Source organism: Lithobates pipiens, unplaced genomic scaffold (assembly GCF_037356315.1).
Source record: "Lithobates pipiens isolate NorthernLeopardFrog02 unplaced genomic scaffold, aLitPip1_a1.2 Scaffold_8, whole genome shotgun sequence".
Classification (NCBI taxonomy): domain Eukaryota; kingdom Metazoa; phylum Chordata; class Amphibia; order Anura; family Ranidae; genus Lithobates; species Lithobates pipiens.
In genome coordinates, this window is record NW_027507903.1 from 675,763,390 (window position 1) to 675,776,416 (window position 13,027).

The following is a 13,027-nucleotide window of genomic DNA, read 5'->3' on the forward strand; positions in this document are numbered from 1 at the left end:
TCTTTCCCTCAGTTTAGGCCGATACGTAATCTTCTACATATTTTTGGTAAAAAAAATCGCAATAAGCGATTATTGATTGGTTTGCGCAAAAGTTATAGCATTTACAAAATAGGAATAGTTTTATAGCATTTTTATTAATAATTTTTTATTATTTTTTTTTTTACTAGTAATGGCGGCGATCAGCGATTTTTATTGTGACTGCGACATTGTGGAGGACCCATCGGACATTTTTGACACATTTTTGGGACCATTGTCATTTATACAGTAATCACTGATATATAAATGCAGTGATTCCTGTGTAAATGACACTGGCAGTGAAGGGGTTAACCAGGGGGTGGCAGTGTAGGGGTTAAGTGTTCCTAGGTGTGTGTTACTAACTGTGGGGGGGTTGGGCTTTCATTTAGTGTACACTGATCTCTGCTCCAATCACATGGAGCAGAGATCAGCGTCACTAGTTGCTAGGCAGAATGGAGAAATGCTGTTTACACGGCATTTCCTCCATTCAGCCGTCCCGTGAGACGATCGCGGGTATGCCCGCGGCGATCGAGTCCGCGGGTCCCGCGACCGGACTCACGGGGGTCCCGACCAGCGCGGGAGCGTGCCGCCGGCGGCGCGCTCCCGATGGCAGGGCGGCATTGAAGATTGGACGTACCTGTACGCCAATATGCCTGCCCGTGCCATTCTGTCAACGTACATCGGCGTGCGCTGGTCGGGAACCGGATATACAAAATGGAACGAGATTTTTTTTTTTCAATGTTTTTTTAAATGGAAAAATAATCATATTAAAAAAAATAGAAAAATAAAATGCAGTAAAAAAGAATTAGTGCCTCAAACATAGTCCCCGTTTTCTGGTCGGAGGTATGACATGGTTTGTGATAGTAAAATTAACTTTTAGTAATCTCTGCCTAAAATGTTTTATTTAATACTTATGAATTCTTCAAATGTGTAAATATAGATTGTTATGTGGGTTCACATACAGTATCATATTATGTATTATTGATTAAATAATAAGGTGGAACTCTCCAAGTCTCCATGAATAAATTGCTGGCATCAGAATATACAGTAGCAGTATCGTTCTTCAGAAAAGCTCCAATTAAATTTTTGTAGCGCCGGCTCCTGTGTTTTGTCATTTAACTATACCTGAAACCGCAGTTTGGTTTTGGGTTTAATTACTCATTTATTTTGACCTCAGTACCAGTCTGGCTGGACTGCATGGTGTTCTGCCTGACCATAGGTGGCGATGTGATCCCTGGCAGGGTTAAGAACGCAGTCTAGTTGGGTGCATTAAGGGTTTACTCTCTCTGCGAACCAGCCCAGTGGGTGTGTCACTCTTGCTGTGCATTCTGGGAGAGGGTACTTAAGGTGCTGACATCACGTGCTTCGGGTTTACTGTCCAGAAGTGCTTTCTGGCTGTTTGGTCCTGGTCCTCCTGACCAGCCTCCAGGACTCTCATGGCCTGGGGTGCGGATCCACCCGACTACAGGTCTCGGGGCTGGCTAGCCCGAGGCAAAGAAACTGAAAGAAGGATTCGGAGGTGGTCCGGTGCCGTCTCGGTTTGTGGAGAGGCCCAGCAACTGTGAAGGTATCCAGGGGAGGACTCTTCGGGAGAAGGCCACGCAAAAGGTTGGCTTCTCAATAAGTTGGACAAGTTGAAGGACCCCAAGTGAATCTAGTCTCATTGGGTATCGCTGGACCATACAAGGGTTCTCTAACTTGTCTACATCTTTCAGTTCTGTTTAAGTGTTTTGCATCAAGTCTGTGGCAGAGACTTTGAGCAAGTGTTCTACAACAAGTCTGTGGCAGGGACTGTATCTGATTGAAAAACCCTGTTGGCTGCTAGGCTTGGTGAGACAAGAACTATCCGATATGGGTGAGGATCCAGTTGTGAATGGCTATTCTCTGGATTTCCTAATGTGAGAGACTTTTCCTATTTGAATTAGCGCTAAGAGTACCTGGACTTTCCTACCTAAACCCTCTAACCCTATGTTGAGAGACTGTGTTCGTTAACTATTTTTGCAAATAAAAATCCCTTTAAGTGGATCTGGCGTCAGTCTCTACAGTTCTTGAGCCATGTAATTCGGGAGACCCCTAGACGCACACAAGGTCAAGAAGGTAACAGTAAGCCCAATTAAACCAGCCGCTACTTCGGGAGTCAGTGCTACATTTTATTTTTTTATTAGGTTTTCAACAGAGAGCACGTACAATAATTAGTTGGATAACAATCAATTACAACATGTATGCAAACCAAGGAAATTTGTATAGATGACTTACAATACAGAATAGGATTCACAAATAAGTAGTGAATCTATAATGAACAAGCGGCATGGATCACTCATCCGGGTATCAAGTGAAAAAGGAAAAGAAAGGAGAGGGGAAAGGCAGGTAGAGGTGGCTCTCTAATTGGGCAAATTGGGCCGCCTAAGGCCTCACACTCACAGGGGCCTCACTGCCGCCTGGTTTAACTAATTAGAGAACTGCCTCTTCTAGCAGTAGAGATACCCTGCCACCAGCACAGACTAGTCCTGAGTCTGCTCACTCTGCTACATGGAGAGATAACAGGCTTCGAGTGGGACCAAGTTTCCGGGTAATTGGAGCTCACATACAGCTCCGGATCACAGCCAGGAGAGCCGTTCAGCAGAGCCAGCTCTGACATTTCACCCCTCCTCCTGCTGCCCACGCAGCCAGACAGGAGAGGAGAGAGAGAGCTTCTGCTCCTCCTTCTCCAGCCCTCTTCTTCTGTGTCTGCCCCACCCACACTCCTCGGCGGTGTTCTCTGTTCAGCCTAATGCCGCATGCAGACGATCGGAATTTCCGACAACAAATGTTCGACGTGAGCTTGTTGACGGAAATTCCGACCGTGTGTATGCCCCATCGGACATTTGCCGTCGGAATTTCTGACAACAACTGTTTGAGAGCTGGTTATCAAATTATCCGACAACAAGACTTTTTGTCAGAAATTCCGAGCGTGTGTACACAATTCTGACGCACAAAAGTCCACACATGCTCAGACTCAAGCAGAAGAGCCACACTGGCTATTGAATGTAATTTTTCTCGTCTCGTCGTACGTCACCGTGTTCTTGACTTTCGGAATTTCCAACAATATTTGTGTGACCGTGTGTATGCAAGACAAGTTTGAGCCAACATCCGTCGGAAAAAAATCCACAGTTTGGTTGTCGGAATGTCAGAGCGTCTGTAAGCGGCATAAGAGAAGTTGATGTGTGGGCGGGAAGATTCAAGCTTAAGCCCAGCAAAACGGAAAGGAAAGATGGAATCTGATCCATCCATCCAGTCACTTCTGCCTCCCAGTGAGTACACATGTAGGGGTGCCCTTCCTTCTCTACTTCTTCCACCCCCCTCTCTTTCTTTCTATCCTTCTTTCTTTTTTCCTTCTTTCTCCCTCCACCCCCCTCTCTTTCTTTCTATCTGTCGTTCTTTTTTTCCTTCTTTCTCTCTCCACTCCCCTCTCTTTCTTTCTATCCTTCTTTCTCCCTCCACTTCCCTCCACTTCCCTCTCTTTCTATCCTTCCTTCTTCCCTTCTTTCTATCCTTCCTTCCTTCCTTCTTTCTATCCTTCCTTCTTTCCATCCTTCTTTCCTTCTTTCGAAAATTTCTCAAAATTTTTTTATTGAAAGACGTACATAACATAATGGTAAAGCATGGATGTACAGCGCAATCCAAGGGTATGACCACAATGTAGTTGGCATATATCAAAGGAAACAACCAGTGTAACCTGCAATAATCTAAAACCATACTTGAAATAAAGGCTTTGTGAGTGCTCTGAAGTACAAGTAAATAGTACTTGCAAATAGGGATGGGCGAACAGTTCGGCCCGGAGCATAAGCTTGTGCCGAACTTTAGTTGTTCGGGTGTTCTGCGAACACAGAACAATATGTGTTGTTCGGGGCAAATTCGAATCCGGAACACCATTAAAGTCTATGGGGCATTAACATGAAATATCAAAAGTGTTAATTTTAAAGGCTTATATGCAAGTTATTGTCATAAAAAGTGTTTGGGGACCTGGGTCCTGCCCCAGGGGACATGTATCAATGCATAAAAAAAGTTAAAAAAAATGGTCGTTTTTTTTTTCAGGAGCAGTGATTTTAATAATGCTTAAAGTGAAACAATAAAAGTGAAATATTCCTTTAAATTTCGTACCTGGGGGGTGTCTATAGTATGCCTGGAAAGGGGTGCATGTTTCCCGTGTTTAGAACAGTCTGACAGCAAAATGACATTTCTAAAGGAAAAAAGTAATATAAAAGTACAATAAATTGTTAGGTCTCGGCAATACACAAAAAAGTCATTGAAAAAAACGGCATGGGATTCCCCCACAGTCCATTACCAGGCCCTTTGGGTCTGGTATGAATATTAGGCCACCTTTGACCCCCTCTGACGCCCTGGGGAAGACATTGGGAAGTCCCTGTGCTTCAGGGGGGGCGGGGGTCACCTGGAAACATCAGGGTGTGGCCCCGCCCTCATTTATAAAAGAATTGTCAAATCAAAGACGCATCATACAGCGTGTGCCTCCCATGGACGCGGGTCGGTTGCTTTTTTTTTTTTTCTCTTTTTCAGTCTGTCGGCGGAGCAAGAAAAGAAAAAGACTTTGTGGGACATTTTTTTGTTTTTTAAGGACTTTTCCCAAGCCGTGTCATGTCATTTTTACCATTTTCACACTTTTTTTGTGAAATGGTAGGGGTACATTTGTACCCCATTACCATTTCACACATGGGGGAGACTGGGATCTGGGGGTCCCCTTGTTAAAGGGGCATTCCAGATTCCAATAAGCCCCCACCCCCAGACCCCCACAACCACCGGGCAAGGGTTGTGGGGATGAGGCACTTGTCCCCATCAACATGGGGACACAGTGCTTTGGGGGTCTACCCCAAAGGACCCTCCCCATGTTGAGGGCATGAGGCTGGTACAGTTCATGAGGGGATGTTGCTCTCTCATCGCTTCCTCTTTCCTGCGGTCTACCAGGATGTGTGCTTGGATAAGGGTCTGGTATGGAATTTGGGGGGACCACCACACAATTTTTTTTTTTTATTTTGGTTCAGGATTTCCCTTAATATTCATACCAGACCCAAAGGGGTCTGGTAATGGACTGTGCGGGAATCCCATGCCATTTTTTCATCAATTCATTATAGCCGCGAGTAGTTTAAAATGACTTTTTTCCTTTAGAAATATAATTTTGCTCTCGGACTGTTCTGAACACGGGAAACCTGCGCCACGTTACAGGTATACTATAGACACCCCCCAGGTACGAATTTTTTTTTCATTGATACATGTCCCCTGGGGCAGGACCCAGGTCCCCAAACACTTTTTATGACAATAACTTGCATATAAGCATAAAAAAATTAGCACTATTGATCATTCATGTTCGTGTCCCATTAACGGTGTTCAAACTAATTTTTTGCCTGTTTGCATGTTCTGCTTTTGAATTTGCCATGAACACCCCAAATTGTTCTCTAATCGGCAAACAGGTGAACACCCAAAGTTCGAGTTGAACTTACATTTGACTCGAACGTCGGGCTCATCCCTAGTGTCAGAGGGAGGTGCTGTATGGTAGATTGACTTAAATGCACGTTGCCATTGGGATGTAGTGAATTGGGTTCCAATGTCCTTTTCCCATGTACAAAAGGGGAAGAAGGACTTCTCAAACATCCTTTTTTCTATACAGGATTATAAAAAAAGAGATATCCCTTTTTTGTTGGGAGATAGGGACTTGAGGTATAGCCATGCTAGGGTTGGAATTTCCTTTGTTAGATGTGGCTGCTTAGCAAGACAGTGGCCAATTTTCAAGTATTGGAACAGGTCTGTGGGGTCCATTAACCGGCCTTGTTGCATCTGAGGGAAGGATTTAAATGTATCTCTATTATAAGAGGTCACTTATCTTTCTGTGGGGGACATCCAGCAATGCTGGAAGACATAAGCTGCGTATCATCCATTTTAGTGTTGTGGGTATTTTCAGTAAGGATGTGGGAGTCTGTTTCCACTGGGAGGTTATGAATTTCCACCAGGTAAGAGTGGTGGCTTTGAGTGTAAGTGGTAGCTGTTGTGGGATATTGCCTCTAGGGGCTGTACTATATAGCCATTTTTTTAACCACTTCCCACCCGGCCTATAGCAGAATGACGGCCGGCCGGTGGTTCAGTTATCCTGACTGGGAGTCATATGATGTGCTACAGGATAACAGCCATCGTGCGCCCATGGGGGACACGCATCGCGATGATCGGTAGTGCAGTGTGTCAATCTGACACACCGCTACACCGATCTCAGTAAAGGGCCTCCGACGGAGGCTCTTTACAACATGATCAGCCGTGTCCAATCACAGCTGATCACGATGTAAACAGGAAGAGCTGTTGATCGGCTTTTCCTCACTCATGTCTGACAGACGAGAGGAGAGCCGATCGGCGGCTCTCCTGACAGGGAGAGTCTACGCTGATTGTTTATCAGCGCAGCCCCCCCTCAGATGCCCATACTAGACCACCAGGGAAGCATGTGGATGGCCAGGTACATCCCCCATGGCCATCCACATGTGAAAAAATATGCCCAAAATATGGCAATCAGTGCCCACAAATGGGCACTGACTGGCACCTCTGTGGCACATTACAAAACAGGGATGCCCAGAAATGACACCCATCAGTGCCCACCTATCAGTGCCCATGTGTGCCACATATCAGTGCCACCCATAAGTACCCATCAGTTCCACCCATAAGTGCCCATCAGTGCCGCCTATGAGTGCCCATCGGTGCTGCCAATGAGTGCCCATCAGTGCCACCTATGAGTTGCGCAAAAAATAAAAATAGCAGTGGTGATCAAATACCACCAAAATAAAGCTCTATTTGTGGGAAAAAATGATAAAAAAATTGTTTGGGTACAGTGTAGCATGACCGCGCAATTGTCATTCAAATTGGGACAACACTGAAAACTTAAAATTGGCTTAGGCAGGAAGGTGTCTAAGTGCTTGGTATTGAATTGGTTAAGGTTGTGTCCTGGCACCATTGTTTGTTCCAGTTCGCACCAGTGGGTATTATAAGTTGATGAGAACCAGCTTCTCAACTGTGCTAGGATTGTAGATTGATAGTAGTCTTTGATTTCCACTAGTCCGGAGCCTCTCGCTAACCTGTGTTAGATGAGAATACTGTGCGCTCTGCGGGGTGTTTTCCTTTGCCATATATAAGAGTTTAGGTGTTTTTGTAAGGAGGAAAGGTAGGAGAGTGGGATATGAATAGGCAGAGTTCAGAATAAGTACAATAGCTGTGGAACTATTTTAATTTTGAACGCTGCTAGGTGGCCTGCCCATGAAAATTCATATTTGGCTAGGTTATCTAAGTCCCACACCATTTGTGATCTCAAGGGTATATAGTTTTCTTTGTACAATCCTTTGATGGACTTATTTAGTTAGAGTAACACCTAGGTAACCTATGCCTGTATCATTCCACACATATGGGTACTTCAATTGTAACCAGTTGTGTGTCGTACCATCTATGTTGAGGTCCAGGATATGACATTTTGTTATGTTCACTGTGACAGACCTAGCCGGGACAGAGGCTTTTGGAGGGGACTGAATGCAAGCCTCTTGCCAACCGATTATGGGCCTTGGCATTTGGGGGAACGGTCTTTTTTTGTGAGCTGTATGCCTGGGGACCCTGAAAGTGGTGCTACCTTGGATTCAAGTCCATATCCCCCCAAAACACAGACTCTGGGAACATGTTGAGAGCATTGATTGTTACACTACCTTGATATCAGAATTAAGAAGGGAAATGGGACGGAAATTTGGGTAGGAAGTTGGGTCCTTCCCTGGCTTTGGTAGTGTAACAATCAATGCTCTCATCATGTCTTCATGGCAGCGTCATTAATCAGGTTGCAAAGATATGGGACTAGAATTAGTTTTGTATTGCTTATAGTATTCACCTGGCAGCCTATCAGGGCCAGGAGTTTTGTTGTTTGGCCGAGATTCAATGGCGGATTAAATCTCATCTAGGGTAAAAGGTTTGTTTAACGTGGTCAGTCATTCATTTAATAGGGATGGAAGTTTGGTGTTGTTTAAGAAGGCATTAATAAGGTCTGTATCTTCTTTGATATTATAAAAGGGAATTATAATATGTGCTGAAGGTGTCTGCTATCTTCTGGGGGTCTACCAGTTTGATTTTCATTATAGGGTGAGTTAGAAAGGGAATCTTTGGTTTTCCTCACATCTCTGATATGTGCGGCCATGGCCTTACCAGTTTTATTGCTTGTAATGTAGTAGGTGGCTCGTAATTTCCTCTGACTTTTCGTAAGATTCTAGCGGGAGAGTTCTAAGTTCCTGCTGAAGGGAAAGCAACTGTTTCTTGTGGTCACAGCGTGGTTGGGATTTGTTCAGGTCCTCTATTCTGTTAATAGAAGAGAGTAATTGGTCAAAACGCTGCGTCCTCTTTTTTTGCTTTTAGCACATTAAGAGCAGCACACCCCGAATGACGAATGCATTGTGGGCGTTCAATAAAAGTTGTAACCTCCCTCAAAGAGATTATATTGTGTTTATTTATAAGGGGAAGAACGGAGGATAAAAGGTATTGGCTTACCAGATTTTAGGAGTAGTAGAGTGGGGGCTTGCATGTAGGCATATGCCAATGGGAGCATGGTCTGACCAGGAGATGGTGGAGATGTCAGAGCTGCACGCTGCTTGAAGTAACCACTTGTCCACGAGAAAGTGGTCAATACGTGAGCGTGAGTAAGAGTTATGTGTCGCTGAAAAGAAAGTATGGCACTGCTATCACCTAGAAGAACGTGGCTAAACATCAAATAAGTCATTGGCATGAATTAATGTGGACATAGGGGACTGTAGTCTCAGGTGTGAGGAGGAGTTGGTGTTGAAGTCCCCACATAGAATAAGGTGGCCTTTTTTAGTGGGCCGGATCCACTTAATAAGTTTGTCCAAGACACGTATTTGACCGGAATTGGGGGCATAGAGAGAGACTACTGTATAGACAATAGAGTCAATCTTGCAAACTAGAATTATAAAGTGGCCATTTGGGTCCAAGTTGCTATCCAGGAGTTGAAAGGCTACGGTATCATGTATGGCAATAAATGCACCTCTTTTTCTCTCTGGGCTGTTAGCTGTAAAAGTGTGGGGGAAAGGTTTAAGTGTACATTGCGGCACAGATCTGCTTTGGAAATGAGTCTCTTGTGTGCAGAGGATATCACACCTATGCGCTAAAGCGGTCTTCCTCTTTTGGCCGGGTGATATAACCCTTTGGGGTTAAGGGGTAGTATGTTAAGTCCCATTGGTATGTGTGGAGTGCTAGATTGAAGATTCTGTAATCAGAGTAAGAATGCGTATGCGGTAGTTGATAGACCAGATTACCAGGAAGCTTGGGAGATAATTTCCACTTGCAGGGATGGTCGAGTGCGGGTAACCATTCGACGAGCAGACAAAGTGGATGGTGTGTTCCATAGGAGATTCAAAAGAAGAAATGAAAGATATGGAGAGTTGTAACAAAACAAAGCAAACAATATACAGACAGCGGCGGCATATGCTGTGACTAAGCTGTTGGTAATCAATGAGGATAGTGTCAATGAGACCAAAGCTAGGCACTCTATGGCGACATCCGGGGCAGAGGGCTAATATGTTGAAGGATGGAACTAAATTCCAAGGAGGGGGACTCTGTGAGCAATTATTTGTTCCTGCATTGCAGGTGATGGGTGGATTTATGCCAGGGGGGTGTTATTCTCCCTGGGGGGGTTTATGCATAGCCACTTGTGGTGGTGGCTCAGGAATGATGCCCTAGGTATGGAGAATATCCAAGCCCTTATTCACAGAGGTGATATTATGAGATACACAATTTCTTTCCACCATGAGTTTGGTGGGATTGCCCTATTTGTAGGGGATGTTGTGATTACTACATGCTTTTGTCACTGTGGCAAGTTGCCTCCTCATGTCCAAGGTGTATTTGGAGAGATCCACATACAGCTGGATGTTCACGTAGGGAGCTGGAAACTGGCCAATTGACCTGGATTTTCGTAGGAGTTGCTCTTTAATGTGAAAAAAGTGTATGTGCATGATGACATCCCGTGGAATGGTTTCTGACATGTAATTCGGTTTAGGCAGGCGGTGTATGCAGTCAATGGTTAGGTCCAAAGCAGTTGCATCAGGTAGAAGGGAATTGAACATTTCAGTGGCATAGCGTTTTAAATTAGCAGGTTGCACTGACTCCGGGATCCCCCTTAGCTATAAATTATTGTGCCTGGACCTTTCTTCTAAATCTGCAATTTTTGCTTTCATCCACTGTCTGTCTTCTAAGGCCGCGTACACACGCGGGGACTGTTCGCTGAAACTGTCCGCTGAAACCAAGTTTCAGCGGACAGTCCGCTCGTGTGTGGGCTTTCAGCTGACAGTTTCAGCGAACAGTCCGCTGAACAAGGTTTTTCGGAAATTCCGAAAAACTGTCCGCTGAAACCTTGTTTCAGCGGACAGTCCCCGCGTGTGTAGGCTTGTTCGTCAAACAAAGTTGCGCGCATGCTCAGAAAGGATTTTCACGCCGAAAGTTATAATGCAGCGTATAGGACGTCGTATTTTTCGTCCCGTCGTACGTGCCGTTCACGCGCGCACGGTTTCAGCAAACTGTTCGTCCGTCGTGTGTGGCCATGTCCGTCCATGCTAATTTTGAGCGGACTGTTTGCCGAAACTGTTTGACGGACAAAGTTGGGCGAACAGTCCCCGCGTGTGTACGCGGCCTAAGTTGTCATCATAAGCATCCACCAGGTCATTTATTGTAGTAGTGGTTTCTCCCATGGAACCCCCTATGTGATTCACTCTCTCATCTAGTGAGATTATTTCACAGGAGAACTTATGGGTCAGAGTTTCAAAATCAGCATGCAGAGAATTCTGCAGTGGTAGGAGCATATCCTTCAACAATGTGTTCATCACTGGCTGAGGTATGAAATAAGGCTATAGAAGAGCAGTGGGGAGATTGCATCATGTGTTCAGGGACAGCATGGCTCACCTCTGATTCTTGTGAACTGTCATCCAAGCGCATTCTAGCTTTAGCAGGACTGGCACACATCTGGCTAGGTGATGAGGGTGGGTTTGGTGAAAAGCCCTCATTTTGGAATCCTTCAGTCCCAGGCTGGTCATCTGGCAGGTCTGTGTAGGAGCCCATTCTGAGAGAGGAGGAGGCAGGGGCCAAGGTGGCGGTGTCATCTTGACAGCCTCCTCACAGAAGGAAGAATTTTGTTAGCTTCTGCGGGCACCGATCGTCCTTCCTCTTCCTGGACATATCGGTAGTGTTCCTGTGGGTGTCAGTCAGGTGCTGAGGCATGTCCTCACTGGAAGCCTTAAATGCTCCGGAGCTCGGATCCTATGCTGCCATACAGTGCACGCACTGGCCACGCCCCCCATCCTTTTCTTACTTTCTCCCTCCATCTCTCTCTCTTTCCTTCTTTTTCCCCCTTTATCCCTCTCTATTTCTATCCTTCTTTCTTTTCACCCCCTCTCTTTTTTTCCTTCTTTCTTTCCCCGGCCATCCCTCTCTCTTTCTTCCTCCACCCCCTCTCGTTCTTTCTACCTCCATCCTCCTCTCTTTCTTTCTCCATACATCCCCCTTTATTTCTCTCTTTCTGTGACAGCTTGCCAGAATAGATAGGATCTGTGAGAGCAGTTTCCCTGCAGGGCTCTGCTTGAGGAGAACATATCTGAATTATTCATTACTGTCCCTATACTGTGCCCTCCTGCCCCCTGTACTGTCCACTTACTCCCCCCTGTGCTGTACTCTTCTGCACTGTATCCTCCTAATACAGTTCATTCTTATCACTTGAATTATTTTTCCCCATTATGGGTGTAAGGGAACCTCATGTCTAAGTTTTGCCTAAGGCCTCATAAAGTCTAGAGCTGCCTCTGAAGACAGAAGTCTAGTGAAGGGGGGCGGAAGCCTAATAGTAGGTTTGTAGCTGCAATATAGGAGACTTACTGAATTTAATTTACAAGTGCAGTTGACCTAGCTGGGTTTGGCATCACAACCTATACTATGCCATGTCAGGGGAGACTAGTACAAAGGGTTAGAGACATAAAGTTTGGTTAAGGGTCAATTTTTCTGTCCTAGCTTTAGCAGGCCAGGAGGGCCAGTCTAGGAGGAATTTTGTCATGGTTAGATTGGCTTTGGTGAACATGTGTTCCAGGTGCATGTGTTGGTTGACAGTGGCCATAGCTTGTTGAAGGTTTGGAATGGTACTGCTTTTCCATTTACAGGCTATGGTTAGACGAGCAGCAATGAAGATGTGTGTCAGGACTGGATGGGAATGTCTGGGCCAATCTTCTAAACCCAAGGCCAACTGGGGTGGTAATATTTCTCTCATACCAGCATTATTTATCAAAGACTGAATGTCTGTCCAGAATTATGTGAGACCTGAGCATGTCAGTTTCAACTTTTATCATGTAAAGTCATCCTTGAGCTCCAGTCAGGGACTTTGCCTGGGGCATGGGCACTCAACCTGAGGTCCTCCAGCTGTCGCAGAACTTCAAGTCCCATGGGGCATTGCAAGGCTGACAGCTACAAGCATGACTCCCAAGGGAAGAGGCATGATGGAGCTTACAACCCCTGCAACAGCTGAATGGCCATAGGTTGAGCACCCATGGCCTAGGATTAGATGATGTCACCAGTCTCATGAAAAGAATATTGAGTGGAGAGTATATATCGCTCTCACAGTGCTCCATTATATCTGCATTGCATTGCCTGAATATCCTCCCTGGAATCTTAGGTTTTTATATGAAGGTCTCTGTTCCTTAATAGATGAACTTTGTGAGGACGCTGTATATACCAACTTGTGTGAACTCAATGTACGAAGGATGGGGAATACAGCAACAGCCAAAGGTAAGTTATTATAATGAGGGGTATCCTCTTCATCCATTATAGACAGCTGAGGACCCGAGTCTCTATTTATAGGACACGTCCACCAATACTGCTATACTGGATCTATAAAACAAATTAACCAATCAGATATCACCTCTTACTATCTCTGTATAAAGGTAATAAAAACCAGCATCTCATTGGTTTC

General features: G+C 45.2%; 1 protein-coding gene across 1 annotated transcript in view; it reads left to right on the forward strand.

The window, feature by feature from the left end:
* The window catches only part of LOC143962522 (C-type lectin domain family 10 member A-like), a 67,012-nt gene that overhangs the window by 7,362 nt on the left and 46,623 nt on the right, over positions 1–13,027 (forward strand). Inside the window, exon 2 of the mRNA XM_077471796.1 lies at positions 12,763–12,843. Within this exon, the coding sequence (XP_077327922.1) occupies positions 12,763–12,843 (81 nt within the window). The remainder of the gene's footprint in view (positions 1–12,762; positions 12,844–13,027) is intronic.